Source organism: Lynx canadensis, chromosome B2, assembly GCF_007474595.2.
Source record: "Lynx canadensis isolate LIC74 chromosome B2, mLynCan4.pri.v2, whole genome shotgun sequence".
NCBI lineage: Eukaryota > Metazoa > Chordata > Mammalia > Carnivora > Felidae > Lynx > Lynx canadensis.
Window position 1 is genome coordinate 149786063 of NC_044307.1, and position 19329 is coordinate 149805391.

Genomic DNA, 19329 nt, shown 5'->3' on the forward strand with positions numbered 1-19329 from the left:
TCGCGTTAACATGTTTTTAATGAAAAATAACGGTATTTGCTAAAACCAACAAATCAGAGATGAGGGGTGGGCTCCGTGCTGCCGGGTTCTCGTGTGATCACGTGTCCGCAGCCCCGTGACTCCGCCGTGCGTTCACGGTAGCACGAGTGGAAGCACAGGGTCTTGGGATTGCGCCAAAGCGGGCCCCGGCAGGGTGTCCGGGACCCCACTTTGAGAATCGCCACACTGCCTGCCGTGTTGCACCAGGAACCGGCCGCTCGGGATGGCGAGCCACAATGGTGGCTAGGAGGTGAGCTGCTTTGAAAGCGAGACTTCACACGTGGCTCTTTCTTGCAACAGCCTGGAAAAGCCCGAAGCAAATCAGAACAGGACGGTGTGGGGAGAAAAGACACAGGCTTCCCTTAAAACGACAGGCCTGAAGCTTACACCGCACCTTTTCCTTGCCGCGCTCGGCCTTGCAGAGAGGCGCAGTGGCATTTCAGAGGACCGTGGACACCCCGAAGGCTGGTTCACACACCGAGAGGTGACAGAATAGTTGGAGACTCACGGAACCGTTTGCTTTGCCTTGCCCTCTGGGGACAGCCCTTTGCCAAGGTCCCCGGAAGGAATCCCGGTGGTCACGTCGCACGCAGGTTACCCAACCCCCCAGCCCTGTCACCGCGGCCGTGACGTGAGCAGCACGCCAGCCCTGCGCTGCAGCAGCGCGGGCGAGCTCACGCGGACTCGTGCTCGGGAGCCGTCAGGTGGGGCCCGGTGGAAGTGCATAGGTCGCGCAGAGAAGTGTGTAAGAGCGCCTTCCTCATTGTGCACGCTGGCGTCTCGGGCCGGCTCTTGCCCCCGCCGTCCTATCAAGCAAATAAACTGTCTTCTATCAAGCAAATAAGTATCTTCAGACGGCAGCGGGGTGGGGGTCCCAGAGGGGAGGACCCGGCCGGGCGCGCTACGGCCACGCGGACGCGGAGCCTCCCCCCAGTCCCCCCGCCCCTCCCCCCCCCCCCAGCTCTCTCGGTGACCTGATCTTGTCGAGACCGACATCCGGGCCAGGGTGACCACGCCGGCTAGTGCCCCTCCTCGGTTCAGCCAGAAGGCCCTTAGCCCGTCGATTTTAATGTTTGGGGACCCGTATGCGGGGCCAACAGCCCACCTGCACCTGCCAGGCCTATTGCTCTCGGGGAGGCGGAGGCGCTGGCCCGACACATGCCTGCCGCGGTGGGGGTGGGGTGGGGGGGGTCGGGGGGACAGGCCAGCGCTGGCAGAGCGGGGTACGTGCGCCCCGAGAGACAGAGGGGCTAGGCGGGGGGCACCGGGGTGACCTTCCAAGGACAGGGCCCCGCCCACACACCCTGACCTGCACTCTCTGGGTCTAAGGAGACTCCCCCCTACCTTTCACCCACCCCCCCCCAGCCAGGGCCCCGCCCCGTCCCACTCACCCTGCGGGCTGTGGCACCCTGCAGGTGTCCCCCCCTCCCACTGCAGGGCCCGGCTGTCATCCGCCGGGCGGCGGGTCCTGTCAGCGAGCGAGGAAGTTAACAAGATGCACCGCACCTCGCCCGTGCACAGTCCTCTCTCCACCACCCCCGCCCCCACCCCACTTCCCCTGGGGACCCCACCACCTCCGCCACCTCTGCCCCTCCTGCCTGGACTGATGTCCACCCTGGACCCGGCACTCCAAGCAGCTGCGCCCTCGCCATCTCGGTGGGCGGAACCGACCGGCTTCTGCCCCGTCCGAGGCTGAGCCCGCACCCTCCACAGCAGGAACGTCCCCCGAAGTTCCGTGTTCCGTCCTGGGACCCTGTGCACGGACACGGCAACGGGGCCACGTCACCGTACCGCCACCCCAACGGGGGGGCCGCCGGCTCAAGGCCGATCCTTCTGGGGATGCAGACGGGCTCTGTGGCTACCGTCATCTACCGACACCGAGAATAACCCACTTCTTTGAGCTCCACGCCTCCAGGTCACACCCCCGCCCCTCAGCGGGCCTCCTGCACAGCCCGCTTCCCGTGTGGTACACACCACGCCCTCCTCCCCTCCCTCCCTGCTCTGCACGCACCTCTGCCCGCGGCGCAGCGAGCTGTCCTCCCCGCCCTCCCACGGTGTCCTGTGACTCTCTGTAACCACAACCGCCACGGGACTGGGACCTCTTGGGGGGCCGGGGGAGGTGTCGGGCGGTCGCCCGTCACCGCCGCCTGGTGCCGTGTTCCCACCCTGACCTGCGGTATCCTTTAGGGCGTGGGGTCTGGCCCTGGCCTCGCTCCCCACCGCCAGCCTTCCCCAGTCGAGCTCCGATCCGCCCTGTCCCCCCCCCCCGTACCCCCCCCTGCAAAGGCCGGGGCATGTTTTCTGGGTTAACCACTGAAGAGCTAACTCTCCCACCACCCGCTCTGAGCCCACATCGTTATCAAGGATCGTCACACCAAGGCCCAGGGCCGTGCTGGCCCTCCCCCTGCTGACCCCTGCGCTGCTGGCTATGGATCTGACCACGGATCCACACGTGGGGTGGGGGTGGGGGAACAACCTCAGAACAGGAGTGGGGGGCTGGGCTTCACCCACCCGCCCCCAACCATTCTTCCAGCGCAGGGGTGAAAGCAGCTTCCTCCTGGGGCTGCCTCACCTACCCTCACCTACCCGACTTGCCCCGTGGACACTCCTCGCACCTCTGGAACCGTCCCCCACGCCCCACCCTCCTCCTCAACTTTCTGGTGTGTTTTTCGGTCTGGATGACACCCTCTTCCCTGCCGTCACCATCGCAGTCCTGTGATCTTGTGCAAATGTTCACAGCATTGTTAGGACAGAGACTGTCTCTCGTTCATTTTTCTACAGAAACACTGTGTCGTGCCAGAACTCCATCAGTGTGCCCCCCACCTAAAACGTTATAAATTTGATCCAGAAAATATTCTTTGTCCAAGTGTGGATTTATTTCAAAATTGTCAAGATTTATATATTATTTTATTACATATGATAAGCAATTTTTAGCTTAAAGTAAAAACTTTCACATTTAAGGTGTTTTTAAAAAAAAGATACTTTAAAAACAGACATTTTTAAAAGAGCTTGCGGCACAGTCTTAAATATTCACATCTTAGATGCTGCTTAGAAAAGGTTAAAAAACCAGGAAAAAATCATTTACAATTGGCAGAGATTAAAAGCTCCTAATCTGCGGGAGAGCATGTTAACGACACATCATGAATTTCACGTTACGAGCGTGTAACCGTTGAATCAAGCGTGGCCTTTCCGCCAGCACACAAAACGGTCACGACGGTCACGGCAGCTGTAGGGGGAGTGATGACTGCATCGGGAAAGGCGTACTTCACCAAAAACACAACGTCAGTCCTTCCAACGCTCTTTTCAAAGAATTTCTCATTTTCAACTTAAGAGAGAAGAGCAGCATTTAATTACCGCATCCCTGGTTTGGGGGGAAAAAGAGGAAAAACAATACAATAACCTGCCTCAGGAGCAAACGTGGACAACACATTCCCGCCAAGAGACAGGCACGTGAGGACCTGTTACGACAGAACTCAGTGAAGCCATCAAAACATTTTCTAACGAAAACTCTGCTGAGTATCACCTGAAATCAGGAACCGAAATTTCAAAATAATGTTTTAAGGTCTGAAATGGCATTTATTTTAGGAAATCTTTTCCAGCACACACACTAATCTTAATGTAAAGAAAGAAACATAAATAACCAAAAATAACCTAACAAAAGAACCAAGTTTTAAAACAATGAACTGGATTTTAAAAAGCAAAACGTTTATGACGAATCCTCAGAATTCAAAAAAAATAAAATAAAATTCACAAGACTTGGCCTTTCACATTTTCTTTCCAAAACAGTTTGTTTAAACTATCACTTGATGCTTTTATGCATTTAAAGCTACTACTTGTATACGGACTGTTAAAAGCATGCACCAGTCAGGGCGCCTGGCCGGCTCAGTCAGAAGAACATGAGACTTTGGACCTCGGGGTTCGGAACTTGAGCCCCACGTTGGGTGTAGAGATTTTTTTAAAAAGACCTTACTAAATAAGAAAATTCAGGAAAGCACTCACCAGGGGACTAGAGCTGTGTGAGCAGATTCTATATGCTGCCCTCAAAGGCAGAGGGTTAAGCACTTTCTAGTAGCCTGGCCACGGCTTTGAACTCAGTCTTACAGGGGTGGTTATCACTTCTAGGTGACCTGTCCTCTTGCTGAGAAACGGCACGACGTCTCCCAGCTGGGGCCCCGAGGACAGGCGAGCTACCTATGGTCCCCCTGCTGGACAGCCTGCCCACCTGGGTTGACCCCGTATAGGCACTCATCAGAAAGAATCATCCATTTGAGATGAATAAAAATCGTTATTTCTACAGTTTCCTTCATTGTTCACATTAGGCATACGAGTTTGCTGTTTTTCACATGCAACCTGTTCCCAAATTTCACCTAGAAGCAAAGTTGTGCCTCAACAGAGTACTTTTCTGAACCGGTCAGGTTTAAGGTTATAATTAGGTTGGTTTTTCCCTCCACAACTAAATTAGCACATTTCTCTGAAAAAAATGCAAGAAAATGGTAGTTACTCTTGACATATAAAATAAATATGTTTCTACTGGCTTCAAACAAACACTGATGTTATCAGACCTCAGTTTCTAACTTCCTGTTTTTTTTGGGTTTTTTTTAATGTGGAATTTTGTTTTACTGGTGTGTGTCCATCCCATTTACCGAGTATTTGCTGTCAGGGAAGGATCAGGAATCTCTCGTCAAAATTTCCTGACTGTAAATGTTTAATTGGTAAAAACAGGAGGTTCCAACCTGGTTGCTACACATGTTCTGAATGGTTTTGCTTTATACGGCAAACTTCTATTGATCTTATTTAAAAAGTAAATAAAGTAAATGGGGGGGGGGGCATGCGGAGAGAAAGTCTACGAAAAACAGCTTTTTACATCATATTTGAATGCGCAGATCCTAAAATTCACGTAACTGTGTCAAGATCAGCAGAGGACCAGAAACGACAAGATGGAATTTGAACAGTCTCACCTTGCATACGGGATGTACGACAGGCTGTACCTGCAAGAAAAATTCAAAGATGCTGAGACGATCCAGACACCTGCCGCTCTTCTTCATGCCGAGGGGCCACACTCCAACACCGTAACAAACGAAGCCGCGCGATACTGTGCAGTAACCCTCAAAGCACAGCCCCAGACCAGTAACGGCAGCTTCAGCCGGGAACTTGGTAAACGGGCAAGTGATTGTTCCCCGCCCCCACCCCCGAACAAGAACTCTGTGTTTTCAGGAGCCATCTGTGGGACTCGACCGCCCGCTACAGTCTGGGCCTGTTCCGGTAAGAAGGTCACCCTTTGAAGTCTTTTCGATCAAAAGAGTAAAGCGAGAATAAACGGCATTCCCCTTCAGGGATACATCAACCGTCACGTACAGATGATGCCACAAAATGCAACCTCTTACAGAAAAAGGCCACGGCACGGGATTTACATCTTCCCACGGTTCCCCGAACAAGAGTGAAGCCATGCACAGAGAAGCGCAGGTGACACCCGTCGAGGCCGCGGCCAGCGGAGGGGAACAGGGCGCAAGGAAAGACTGATCTCGCAGGGGCGACGTCAGAGAGGCTGAAGGCCACGAGCCCGGGCAGGGTGGCCTGACCCCTGCAGGGAGCGCACGAACTCAGCTCTGAAGAAGGAAAACCCTCTGACAGATACCGGATCTGTGACAAACACGGACGCGTGTGAGGAGGGCGCAACCAACCGGATCACACACTCACACGCGGGGGAACTGGCCGCAGCCCAGACCCTAAAGAGGCTTCCCGGAGGAGGGAGCATGTGGCCGGGAGGGAAGGGCGAGGCCGAATACTCGGAGGGACAGGTCACCACAGGCAGCGGGAAGGCCGAGAAGCGGGATTTGCAACCACGGGCAGCTGACTCTGTGGAATCACGTGGGTTTGAACTATTGGGTCCACTTAAATGTGGATTTTTTTTTTTCCCCCAATAAACACAACTGGGAAATTTTTTGGCTGGAGATCTGCGCCATTTTGAAAAAACCTGGCAGAGGAAGCCCGCGGCCGAGGAATACCAAAAAGAATTAAGGAATAGGTATAATCGTGAGACCACACTACGGGACACAGACGGAAAATGCCTATTAATCGACTGCTTCTGTAACTGGCGAGGCTTCAACAGTAGGCTCTTGGTAGTTAAGTTCTGGGGCAAAGGTCATACACAGATTTCCCACGGTGGGGGTTGGTGGGTGGGGGTTGGTGCCCCTCGTGCCGAAGGTCAACTGTATTCACTGACGATTCAGATGGGACGTGCCAGGTATCACAGGGCCACGTTCAGCAGAGGGAATCCTCCCTTGTAGCTATCGGGCAACACGGAGCAAAGAGCCAGTATTCTCCCGGGCTTCTCCCCGACATGGCCTCGCTCGCACGCGTCCATCCTGGTATTCCCTACACGTGCTGTCGTTTCTTTCGCACACGAGGAAGAGAAGTAAGGGCGTCACTGTGCAACAGCACCCACCCCCCACTGGTGCGACCCCACCCCTCCCCAGTCGCCCCGAGCGACGTGTGGGTCCCACGGGACGGCTGCAAATCGCACTCCTCTGACCTCTCATGAGGTCCGTCCCCTCCAGGGCACATGCTTCGACCATCACGCGAAAGGCCAGACGTTCCCAGGCTCAAAGGCTCCATAAGAAAGTGCTTATCGAGACTTAGGGCATTCGAAGTTTCTCAGCAGCCTAAGCAAGACTTACCAGGTCATGGACAAGACTGCGATATGCAGAACAACAAGGCCAGGCCCTTCTTGTGCCACTAACAACAGCAAAAACAGACAAACGGCAAGTTAGGAATCTTCAAAAATAGTTTTTTCTCAAACAGGTTTCAATTCCTCCCCTTCGAAAATGCAGACAGCTTCATTTACGTTATTAAGTTTTACCGTGGACAAATTGAGAACTCGGTAGATCCAAACTTTAAACCTCCGTGAAGCGTCGTTCCTTTCTAAAGTCTCCGTATCAATTTAGACGCTGGGAAATACAGGGCACCGAGTGAGTGTCCCCCGAAGTAACCGCGCGAGGCTGCACGCGCCGGTGCTCTCCCGCCAGCTCTCCAGGCCGACGCCTTTACTAAAATCAACCCTGAAAACCCACGGAGCTACCCGATCTCTGTCCTGGGTGGGATGTGCACCCTTTACCTCCTTTCTCTCTTGCTCCTGGAGTTATTTTTGAAGAAAAACGGCATTTTATCTGATCTTCTAGAATAACGTAAAAATTAACAGTTTCGGTTTTAAAAATGGCCTGTTTTTAGGATTCCTTGTCCATTTTATTTTTGCTTACTTCTTTATATTCATTTTAACTTACTGCCTATAAATAAATAGGCTGTTAGACCAAGGCCAAAACTCATGTTCCATACAGATATGCAAATACTGTTTAAGAACATTCTTTTAGGGGCGCCCGGGTGGCTCAGTCGGTTAAGCCTCTGACTTCGGCTCAGGTCATGATCTCACGGTTTGTGGGTTCGAGCCCCGAGTCGGGCTCTGTGCTGACAGCTCAGAGCCTGGAGCCTGCTTCGGATTCTGTGTCTTCCTCTCTGCCCCACCCCCGCTCGTGCTCACGCTCTCTTCTCTCAAAAATAAACAAACATGAAAAAAACTAAGAATATTCTTTCAGTCATCATTGAGAAATGAGGTGTAAGAATTGTCACACGATTAAAGCTCAGTCCATTTTGACACAGAATATTTCTAGAACATATATGCTGCTGTTTTTTGTTTTTAATGTGTAGTTTTTCTTGATAGCTCACGAACCACCTCAAATCCCGAAGTAGATGGGGGGCGCAAATAAATAAAGGGAATAAAGACTCAGGAGCACCGGAAAGTGTGCTGAACTTCAGGCTAATGAAGAGCTGTTCACCTTAACAGTAACAGGTATATTGAAGTTCTTTTGCCCGCCCGCCCTTTTTTTTTTTTCAGCGATTTTACATCTTCTTAAAAATTAATTAATTAAAGTAACCTCTGCACCCAACGTGGGGCTCAAAGTCACAACCCCAAGATCAAGTCGCACGCTCTTTCCGACCAGGCCGGCCAGGCGCCCCCTTTTGCTAATTCGTTTGGTTGTTTTCTTGCCCTTTCTTCTTATTAGTTTTGACATCTTGCGACTCGCAAACGCACTCCCTCATCAGCGGCCTCCTCTCCGCCGTAGGGGATAGGATGGCCCGGCTCGCGAGCACCGCAGACGAGAGCAGACAGACCCCGGCAGGAGCCTCTGGGAGCCCAGGAGCGGTCAGGGTCAGGTTCAGTGTTCTCCAGAGGCAAGCAGGAACCTGCCTGTGTTGGATGGCGGGGTTCATCGCGAGTGTAGCCACTAAGCTCATGTCACGATACACAATGTTAGGGACACCCAACCTCTGTGGGCTTCAAGAAGCAGACTCTGAGCTCCTTGGGACAGCAGGGTGAGCATGACGGTGAGGGGCCAGTTAGCAGAAAAGGCAGGCCCAGCTGACATACTTACCCAAAGAGCAGCGCACAATGTAAGTATGAAACACAACTATAGGAAAGGAAAGAAAAAAATAGCAAATGTGAGTCCTTTCAAAACCTTAAAAAAATCATAAACTAATCTGCATCATTGCATGCATAATAAAACTACAGGACAAGATCAGAGCCGCGGCCAAGTCTAGCCGCATTCCCACACGCGTGCCAAGTTCATCCTCCCCTTGATGTCCGTGACTCGAGCAAACTGTGTTCCCAGGCAAACTGGAAGCTCCTAGTGAACAATCCGTTGATCAATCACGGAAAGGATGTGTTGAGGAATGGTTTAGTAATATCAGCTGTTCTTTTAATTTGATCTTCAACTTTCCAATTCTTGTATAATTAACATCTACGTTCTATTAGTTTCAGGTGTACAACGGAGGGACTCAACCCTTCTACACATGACTCCGTGCCCGTCATGACACCCACCCTCTTAAATCCCAGCAACAGCCGTTCTTACGAGCGCTTGTGTTCATGTCTAGTAACAGAAAATCGCCAACAGAGTGCTTAGTACGACTGGGGACGCCCCAGTAATTCTACTTTACTTAACTCTACGGAAGGAATCTACTGTAATGATTTCCATGCAGAAGATGACAGCACCACTCCACATCCCTGGGTCCCCCAAGGGGCAGGTGACAGCAACAGTGACAAGCAGGAGGCTGGCGGACAGAGAGCCCTAGGCTTTGACGCTTCGAGTGTTAAATCAGTCCATCGGTCCAGGACTCCAGTAATCTTCTCTTGAAAATGAGGATGCTATCTACCCACGTGCTCTGAAGGGCTCCGGCAATGAACGAGCAGAACTGGTCTGTGATGTGCTTGAGGTGGGGGCTGGCACCGAGGAGACGCCACGCGCGTGGCCCGGATGGCGCACGGCCATCATCAGGCAAAATCTTACGTGAGCAGCAAATGAGACCACACAGAACAGTCAGATGGACATGCTGACTGGAGTCATCACCGAAGTTGTGTCACATAAATACTTAACGGTCTCTTCTGGGGCAACGGTCTGCATTTCTAAATGTTTGCACAGCCTTCTCCACTCGATGCTTATACACGACTAAGACGGGTTCCGGGAGACTCTACGCAAAGCCAGTCTCCAAAAAATCCTAGTAAAATATAAACTTCTCACGGTCTAACAGCATGAGATGACTTTCCAATAACCTAGACAAAGTTGAGTTACTGATGTATCGCTATACTTGCTAACACACGAAATTCTAACTGGAAAAATCGGAAATACGGTCCTAAACTATGACGACAGTGAAAAAGGACACGAACGAGAAGTTAGTCTGAAACAGGTGTTCCCTCTGGTAACGAGGTGGGAGGAGACACACATTATGGTTGAGGAATGAGCAGCGTCTAGAAGCTTGGCCCTGGTTACAGGACAAACCGGCCGATACGACTGACCTTACACTCCACAACGTGCGTAAGAGGCAAGAGGAAGCCGCCAGAGACAACAGACGAACATGCTGGGAGCCGGGGGCTCAGTGCACACAGGGACACTCGAGTTCCTCGGCCCGGGACCCCAAAACGTCAGCCGAGAACCCAAAATGTGCGACGTGAAAACGGTTACCCGCCCCTCGCCCGGTTCACAGATAAAGAGAACGCCAGGTGTCAGGGTGACGACCTGGCAGCCGCGCACAGTCCGGTGACAGGGACCCGGCACACTCACAGGTCCGGCCACAGAAGCCACGCTGTTGGGAGTACAAACGGTGACACGGGAAGGCACCAAAGCCAGACGACCGGCTACGTCAGTTGAGCCCTGCGTCCCCGAGAGGACTCCAGTGGCCCCGGAGACCTGTATTCCAGCCCCACCCCCCCGAGAGCACACACATCCGGTAAGAGGTGCTCCGCGGGGCTTGGAAACAGCGTTCAAAGCACCTCCCAGCTCCGCTTTGAACCCACGGAGCTCCGGAGCACGTGCAACAGAAGGCGGGATTTACCGAGTCGGCCAATTTAGGCGATGCTGTACCATCTACCTCCTGCAGACACACAGGCTTAGGGATGTGAGGATGACATACAGGCAGAGAGAGAAACAGAACAGTCCAGACAGAAGGGCGGGCGACCATCTGCAAAGCAGTAACGCAAGACTCGTCCAAACGCTTGAATTGTCAGTGTTTACTTACAAGCATGATGATTGTTGCAAGCAATCTTGTCGTTTCAAACATTTTCTTCAGCTGCTTCATGGGTCCCATTAAAAAGCACGTACTATTTGAAACAAACAGGAGCAGAGATGAATCTATAATTTGTCTGGCCATATAACAAAAATGCTTTCAAGAAAAGACATCCCTGCTGGTTTACGAATAAAAATTTCTCACTAAATCACTTACATTTTTCTTTAATATTAAAAGAACTTTTTTTTAAAACTTGTTATTTAAGTAAGCTCTAGGCCCAACGTGGGGCGTGAACGCATGACTCCGAGATCAAGAGTCACGTGCTCTACGGACTGAGCCAGCCAGGTTCCCCAAAAGGAAACTTAATCTAGTTTTCTATGACACACATAAATGCCCTTTTTACAAATTACTGGCGGTCGGAGGATCCTGAACCACAGGTGACCTGCTTCCAATCTGTGCCAACTCAGTCACTACCCTTCCTCATTTCCGCCCGTGACGGGCCAGAGCGATGAACGATGCCCTCCGGACACCGGTCCGTTTAAAGCCCCCGACAGCGGCAACACATACCGTGCTGAGCTGGGCTCTGCTCAGACCGGAGCCTGGAAGGGAAGGCCTGCAGGCACAAGCCCAGGAAAGCGGGCTGAGCTTGGTCTCAGCTACACAGCTTCACGTGGACTACCTCTGATCCAGAAAGTTCCGGAGGAGACAGAAGGTCACCTGGGAAAGCTAACTCCTGCCTCTGACACCTACTTCAACAGACCTCCAAACACCCAAACATGCACCAAAGATCCTCAGACAGGAATTTGCGAAAGCCCGATCCGAAATGCCACTGGGCTCGCTGGTGCTCGCCACCATTAAGGCCGGATCTTCGGGCTGGTCGGCTGGAGGGCCGGTCCTTTCTCTCACTAAGACGAGGCTTCACAAGCAGGGAGCGGGGCTCCGGAGGACGGTCTGGTGGGAAGTGCGCCTGGTCACCTCACTGGGCACACCCCCGGGGTAGGGACTCACCCAGCTCCAAGGATCACACACTGGGGTAACGGAGAGAAACACCCGGCAAGTGCCCCAAATCCTGGCTCCCCCTGCCCACCCCACTCCGCCGCGCCGCTGGCCCACGGCAGGGAACGATAAACGTTCCCGCGCGAACATCAACTGTGCAGCTACAGAAGAAGACCCTAGCAGGAAGTGCTCACCGGAAGGAAGACTGCGATGGCAACAGCAACCCAAACGACCCGAAGAGCCCGGCTTCTACACGTACCTGGCCAGCGCGGCGATGTTTCCGAGCGTGGTAAAACACTGCGAAAAGCTTGATGCCCCCGGGAAGCCACAGTAATCCAGTTCCCTGAGTTAAGACAGATTTTAAAATCATGACACCACCGGGACAGCTTGAAACACAAACGCGCTACGTATGATCGTTACATAATATGCAGTTTAAGTATAAATGCGCCAATGCAGACTTTTTGTAGTTCTAAAAAGGCAGTGAACTTTCCTTGTCATCGACTCTGAGCCTTCTGCCTGTTTTGCAGGTCGGTGCGCACAACTTAGCGGTAACACAACCTCCCCTGCGCACGTGAGTCAACCTCACTCTTTCGTCAACAGGCCTCGTAAACGGCAAGTTAAACAAAGCATCTCGATTCCTGACCCTACAGCTCTTTACACACATGGGTTTTCTTAAAAAAATGATTTTCGGGGCGCCTGGGGGGCTCAGTCGGTTGAGCGTCCACCTTCAACTCAGGTCATGGTGTCACAGTTTGTGAGTTTGAGCCCCGTGTCAGGCTCTGTGCTGACAGCCCTGAGCCTGGAGCCTGTTTGGGATTCTGTGTCTCCCTCACTCTCTGCCCTCCCCCGTTCATGCTCTGTCTCTCTCTGTCTCAAAAATAATCAACATTAAAAAAAAAAAATTTTTTTTTTAATTATTTTCACAGCCCCTAAACCCCATGAAATGTGAACGCCTCCCCGTCCTGATCTCCTCGCCCCTATTTCAGGCGACATACATCCCGTGGAAACAGACTCACTGTGATCGACTACAGGCTGCTCCGCTGCCACTACACGGGGTCATCGGTCTGACAAAAAGTAAAAGCGATCGGGCAACACGAAGCTTTAACTCACAAGGATAGAGAAGAGAATGCCGCACACGAAGCAGATCGCAAACCACTTCAACCTGGTGTTGAAACTAAGGGACGAGGCATCCAGGACCTTAAAGAGGAAGGGAGATCAGAACACGTTCTTAACCTGCCACGAACCAATCTGATTCTTTATGCTGAATTATGGCCCAGTTTCATTTTAACCCGTACGGGGAATCGGTCTTATGCTGCACATGGTCGGGCCTTGGAGAAGAACCACAGTCCACGGCTGCCAAGGGAGATGTGAACATGACCTGGGACTCACATGGTCCTGAGAAGCCGAGAGCCCTGCCCAGGTGTGAGAGCAGCTGTGACAGCAGCCCTGGGCTCCCGGTTCTCCAGGGCCTTACCTGGGCGGGACGCCAGGCGCACATAGACGTGGACCAGTGGACACAGCGTATGATGCGTGTTATAAAATACTCAGTGCTTAAAGAAACAAGACAAGCGGACTGTGGACCGATGATGCGGAGACGGTCCCGGCACGCAGGGCTCACCGCCTCCCCGCATCCCCGCCGGAGGTCGCGTACGGCAGGCTCCCTGATGCAGAGCCTGAGACAGGATCTGGCACACGACTGCTCTCAGGAGAAACCCCGTAGAAAGTCGGGGGGGCTGGACGGGGAAGGGGGACCCTGATGTGGCGTCGGCTGGAGTTCAGCCCCGGCCTGCAGCGTCAACCCCGCACTCAGTGTCACTTCTGCCTCGAGGCAGGGGGCCAGCCTTCCGGAACCCACCTCCCGTCAGCCGGTCCCTGGCTGTGGGCAAAGTGGGGTGACTGCAGGACCTCCAGGGTGAACCGCTGGGAGATGGGTACACCCGCCCCGCGACGGGGACCTGGGCAGCCAGCAGGGGTGATCATTTCCATGCGTTATAAAAGTTCGCTTAAAACCAACTCAGGAAAGCCCTAGGTACCCCCTCACCCATTATTAAAAACACATTACTGGAAAGATCATTTATGCTAGAGCAAGTGCATTCCTGTATGCTGTGCAAATTCTGACCAAACGGTGAGGGAAGAGAGCGGCAGTGACCCCGCTCCTGACACACTGATGGGGGGGGGGGGGGGCAACACACTCTCGCAACTTCTGTCCCAGTGAGGCTGGGGTGGGACAAAAGCGGCTGCCTCAAGAAACTAGAAACAGATCTTGACGACTCATGTATCAACATGTCATTTCTGACTTACGTTACCGTTACCATATATACTCAAAAATGAGACACGCTTAGTATGTACTCTCGAGAATAATGGAGCAAAACCAGAAAATTTTATACGCGAAAGCTCAAAACACCTTTGGCTGCATTCCTTACCTCGACAGGTTAGTCTGGGAGTCCTCATGCAGCATGAAGAGTAGATAAAAATAACTAAATAAAGATTGTAAATGTAACACACAATCACTTTTTAAACACATTTAAGAAATGTTTTTTTTCTTTTTTTTTTTTTTTCAACGTTTATTTATTTTTGGGACAGAGAGAGACAGAGCATGAACGGGGGAGGGTGCAGAGAGAGAGGGAGACACAGAATCTGAAACAGGCTCCAGGCTCTGAGCCATCAGCCCAGAGCCCGACGCGGGGCTCGAACTCACGGACCGCGAGATCGTGACCTGGCTGAAGTCGGACGCTTAACCTAGCGCCACCCAGGCGCCCCAAGAAATGTTTTTTTCAAAAAATTTTGCTTTATTCCCATTCTTGCTTCCAGCAATGTCCCCCGTTTACAGAATCGCTCCACTGTACGTGAAGCTAGACCGGCCCGTGAAAACATCCGAACCTCACGGGACCAGAAGGGCGCCCGCCAACATTGTCCCTGCTACACAGAGCACAACAAAGCCCAGAGGGTGGAGCACGACACGGGAGGCGGCCCGCGACCCGTGCAGGGCAGGGTCCTCCGTGAGCCCGACTTCCGAACGGTCAGGGTGAGGACACCGTGATGCGGGCGCGTGTCGTTTGCACTTTCCTCTACAAGTTTAACTCACCCCACTGTTGCTCTCTCCTGTCGGCTCAGCTATTTGCACAACAGGAGGCGTCTCCCCTATTACCATTTCCACGGGGTGATCTTAAAACCGAAACGAGTTATTTCTATTCGTAAATACAGAATACTCAACCCGCGAGCAAAGACCGGTCTTGAGCTCAGCGTGAAGAGCTGAAGGTGAGCCGACGGCGAACACAGGCAACAGGTGTCCAGCGACTCTCCTGAGTGGGATTGTCACCCCACCTTCCGGGCGCCCTGCGCCTGACCCAGTCCCCTCCCTGACTGGCAGGCTCATGTGTCAACGGCCACCCCTGCCGTCCCCACTCCTGTCACCTACTGCTCTCTGGTCATCCTCTCCCACTCGGGACCCCTGATCACAGGTCCCACCCTGCATCCCGGCAGAGCGTTGGATGCTTTCGGCATCCACCCGACGGCCCGGCCTCCCTGCGCCTCGCCCCCTATCCCCGTGACCTCTGCCCTCCAGCGCACTCAGTGAGCCAGGCCACTCTCACCACCCGAATCAGCCCACGTCCAAACTTCAAGCGGCAGCTGCCGGCCCCCGACGGTGGCCGCGTCTGATTCAACTGCTCGTGTCCCGGTCTGCACCGCGGCCTCTGGGTCCCCTTAGCCAGCCCCCCGGTCCTCCTCCTCCCTTCTGTTCTGCGGAACTCCCACGCCACGCCGACTCAGGAGGGCCTTTGGAATCCCCCTCCGCCGCACCCATCTGGCAAAATCCCACCGCGACTCCAGCCTGCCGTCCTCTTCCTCTGGGCGGGTCCCGACGGCAGGACGGGGGGCTCCCAGCCAGGTGCTCAGGCCGTCGGCACCTTCCGGCGGGCCCTGCCTGCCCGGCAGCCTGACGTGACACGGCGATGTCTGTCTGCCTCTGGCTCCGCGGCCGGCTGACTGCTCAAACCTCCAGTCTTGCCCTGACACTTCCAGCGGGCAGCTCCCCGTCTTTCACAGGAAACGGAAACCATCAACGCGCCCTCCCTCCACCGTCTGCCGCCGAACCGCCCGCCGCGCCGACCTCGAGGACCTCTCTCCTTTCCTCGGATCACCACGGAGGTCGGTGCGCCCTGCCTAGAGCCCAGCCCTCCACCTTCTCTGGGAACCTGCACTGTCAGCTCCGCACCCCCAAGGGCGCCCCGAGTTCTCTCCCCGAGACCATGTCTCTCCACCTGTCCCCGTGACTGGGCCTCTCCCGTCTTGAAGAAAAAGCTCGCCTGATTTCCCTCCGGCCTCTGCTCATCCATTCCGCAAATACCTACGGAGTGCTCCCGGGTGCCAGCTCCACGGGCCGCTCAGCGTCTCGCCCTCCCTGCACCTGCGCCCCGCACCTGCTCCCTGACGTCAGGCTCCCGCGAGCCCTTTGCGTGCCGCTCCCCTGACAGTGGAGTGGGGGCCCCGGGCAGGGGCCGAGTCCCTGGGGGAATGGCCCAGAGGGAAGCCAGCCCTTCCTGGGTTCCAGCCTCCGGCTGCGTCTATCGCAGAAAGTGCTCCAAGGCAGGAAGTGCCCTCTCACGTGGCCTAGTGCTTTAACCGGCTACAGGGGGCGGGAGACTGGGGGGGGGGGGGTGACTTCAAACAAGCAAATGCCCAGCGAACAGAACAGCAGGGGCGGGATGTGCTGCAGGGGAAACCAGGCAGCTCCCAGGCTGGAGGGCGGGGGGGCAGCAGCCAGAGCGGGTGGTCCTGCTGAAGGCCTCTGGGGACGTGCCTCGAACTCTGGCCTCCACCCTCCCCACCCTCAGCAGGATGATGGGGCAGTCCCAGATCTCAGATCCCTCCTCCACTGTCTGGCCACCTCCCCAGTCTGCCCTGAGCCAATTCCATCAAGTCCTCCAACCCCGGCTCCTATGCGCCCGGCCACACTCAAGGGACACCACCCTAGGTATCACCAGCAGCTCCTGGCATCCTCCCCGCCCCCCCACCCCAGCCGTGCCCTGACCGGCCCGTTCCCCGCTGTCTGCACTCGCCAAGGGGGGGCCCCATCTTCTCAAGAACCCCCCCGCCGGTCCCGATAACTAGGGGGTTCACTGCCACTCTCCTCCCTTCCTCAGCCCCAGAAACGCCTCCTCCAAGATCCTGCCATCACGCCAGGCCACCTGCTGCTGCTTCTCACTGTTGTCACTACCATCCGCTGGGTCACCCCCATCACTGCCCCATCACAACTCTTGCTCTTGTGAGGACTCTGCACGGGGCTCGCCACCATCCCCCCACTCCTGTCTGAACTCCTGGTGACTTCATCACTGCAGTAAGCCAGCTTCCAAACTCTAAGACTCTTGGTTTCTTCTCGAGCGTCCTCTCCTCCAAAGGTCGAATTCTGCACCTTACGTCAACCAAGCCCCTTCTCTCTGGCAATAAATGCGCCACGTGTCGACAATCTCCGTGACCTCAGTTTCAAGCGTCCTCCTTCCGATCACCAGCCCCTACCCTCCAGCACCCCCCCACCCCCACCCTGGCTGCCCTCCTATAATCACTCAGCCCTCTGTCCCTCTACGCATTCACTGGGCAAAGTGTGAACCCTGTGAGATCCAACTCTGCCAGCCCTGCCCTGCCCTCCTGCTGCTGAACGTGACTCCCGCTTCAAGTTCAGGACCACTGCCCACAGGTGGGGCCCTGTGCTGCGAACAGTCCCAACGCTGCCCCCCTCCATTCGTTTTCCTATTCTCTAACCAACCACTTCGCACCTCCTTGAACTTCAACGCTCACACCCCTCCAAAACTTCCACCTGGCAACCTCATTTCCTGTTTCAGTGTGACAGCTAAGGAGTGGGGGGAGAATCCTCTCCCACTCTGAAGGCAGCACCTGGAGCTGTGCCGCACGCTCTCCCCGCTCTCCTCCCGTCGCCCGCACACCAGCCTGCGTGAGCTGGCCAAGGCCGGCCCCTTCTCTTGTGCACACGTCCCATCTCCTGGGATTTTCCCAACCACTCCTGGACGGCACCCCAGCAATGATCCCCTCTCTTGACTGCATCGTCAGCTTCCCCCCTTTTCTGGACCATTCTCAACATCTCTCTCCCCTCTAGACTGTGGGCTCAAGAAAAGGGGCACTATCACCTCCCTGTCCCCAAGGCTTAGAGCGGCTCAGTACAACAGAACTTTCCGCCACGAGATGTCCCACTCACGTACTGTCCTGTGCAGCAGCCACTAACACGTGTGCCTCCTGAGCACCTGAAATGCGACCCGTGGGACTAAGAAAGAATCCCAAATTGTATTTAATTTCACTAATGCAAATGTAAAAACCACACGCAGCTCTGGGTCCTGTACTACACAGCACAGACGGGGGGCATAAGGTGGGGAACAAAAGAGTGGCTCGATCGATGAGTTGGGGTGAGCCATTACTGCCCTAGTGGCATTTCTCACACTACCTACCCCTCGTGGATTCTTGTGTTGCCACTGTGGTTGGCCCAACTGGTCACAGCGTCCCCTGAGAGCCGAGGCTTCTCTGCCAGCCCCTGAGCCCCCACAGACTAACCTAGAACCCTGGCCACAAGAAGTGCTGAGTGAACACGACAAGGAAGAGAGATGGGAATGTTAAGGGACTAACAAACGACCCTCGGGCAGCACCATGGGGTTGTAAGTGCCCCACTCCCGGGACAGGCCAGTAACGGCTCGTCAGCATGCGCGCCACAGAAACACTTACAAGCAGTTCCTTCTCCACTGCTATTTTTAACCCTCTCGCTAGAGGAAGTAACCCTCATCAAGCCTCCCGGCTCAGAGCGCAGAAGCAAAGGATGTTTTTGTTTTACGTTTAACCTTGTGGCAGGGGCTGGATGCCCTAACGGACAACTTCTAATTCCGCGTATTTCGCGTTTTCAACGACCTTCCCCGCCCCTCTCCTGCGTCCCTACTCCCAAAAGACACGCACACACGCACATCCCAGCGCCTCGTCCGCCTCCACGGCGGACGCACGGGACTGTAAGCTCTGGGCTCGCTGCGGCTCGCAGGACAAAGCCGCTGCCCACCTGCTGGCGCTGCCCAGCCGGGTTCAGGGTCCAGGCCGAGCGCAGCAAACCCAGCGGAGCTGGGCTGAGAGCGGCTGGCTGATCCGGGGGCGCGAAGACGGACAGCAGAGGGGCTCCCGAGGGTCGGAAGGCCAAAAGCGGGGCGTGGGGTGGGTCTCAAAGCGAGCCTCTGCAGACGCCACGAAAACCGGGGAGGCTCCCCAGAGTCTCCCCGGGAGGCGGCGGAGTCGTCCCTCCGCAACGCGGCCGGCACAGGACCGCCCCCGCCCCGCCCGCTACCTGCGCGGTGAGGCCCTGCTCCTCGTCGTCCTGGCCGCTCAGGCCCCGCCGCAGCTTCTCCATGGCCCTGCTCCGCCGCCGCCCTGGCGGCTCCCGCTTGCCGGCCCCCCGTGCCCTGCCGGAACCCGGAACCAGGAAGCCGGAACCCGAAACCCCACGAGACCGGAAGTCCGGGCCGCCCGCTTCCGGCGCGCCCGCGCGGCCCCGCCCCCCTCCCCGCCGCTGCCTAGCAGCGCGCACATGCGTGCCGGCGCCCGTCTGCCCGGGGTCCGGGTCTGCGCCCGCCGCTTCCCTCCCCTTCCCTTCCCGCCGGCCAGCCTGGCGGTGGCGGTGACCACCCCCCCTCGGACCGCGGCGGGCGCCGCCTCCCTTCACCTGGCGTCGGGTCGCGGCGGACGCACAGCCGTTGCTGT

The 19329-nt window shown here is 55.3% G+C and overlaps 1 protein-coding gene and 1 long non-coding RNA gene across 2 annotated transcripts; both read right to left on the reverse strand.

Moving 5' to 3' along the window:
* Positions 1-700, reverse strand: LOC115514649. The gene is made up of 2 exons (XR_003969059.1): positions 434-700; positions 1-340 (listed from the first exon to the last, which is right to left on the reverse strand). It is a non-coding gene; the product is annotated as an uncharacterized LOC115514649 (long non-coding RNA).
* A 2191-nt stretch (positions 701-2891) lies between these two features.
* Positions 2892-19068, reverse strand: SFT2D1 (SFT2 domain containing 1). The gene is given in 10 exon segments (XM_030316775.1): positions 2892-3400; positions 4998-5027; positions 6717-6732; positions 6735-6774; positions 8466-8501; positions 10603-10684; positions 11846-11874; positions 11876-11929; positions 12697-12783; positions 18917-19068. Coding segments are annotated over 10 exon segments (477 nt in total). The 5' UTR covers positions 18980-19068; the 3' UTR covers positions 2892-3360.
* Between the last annotated feature and the right edge of the window lie 261 nt (positions 19069-19329).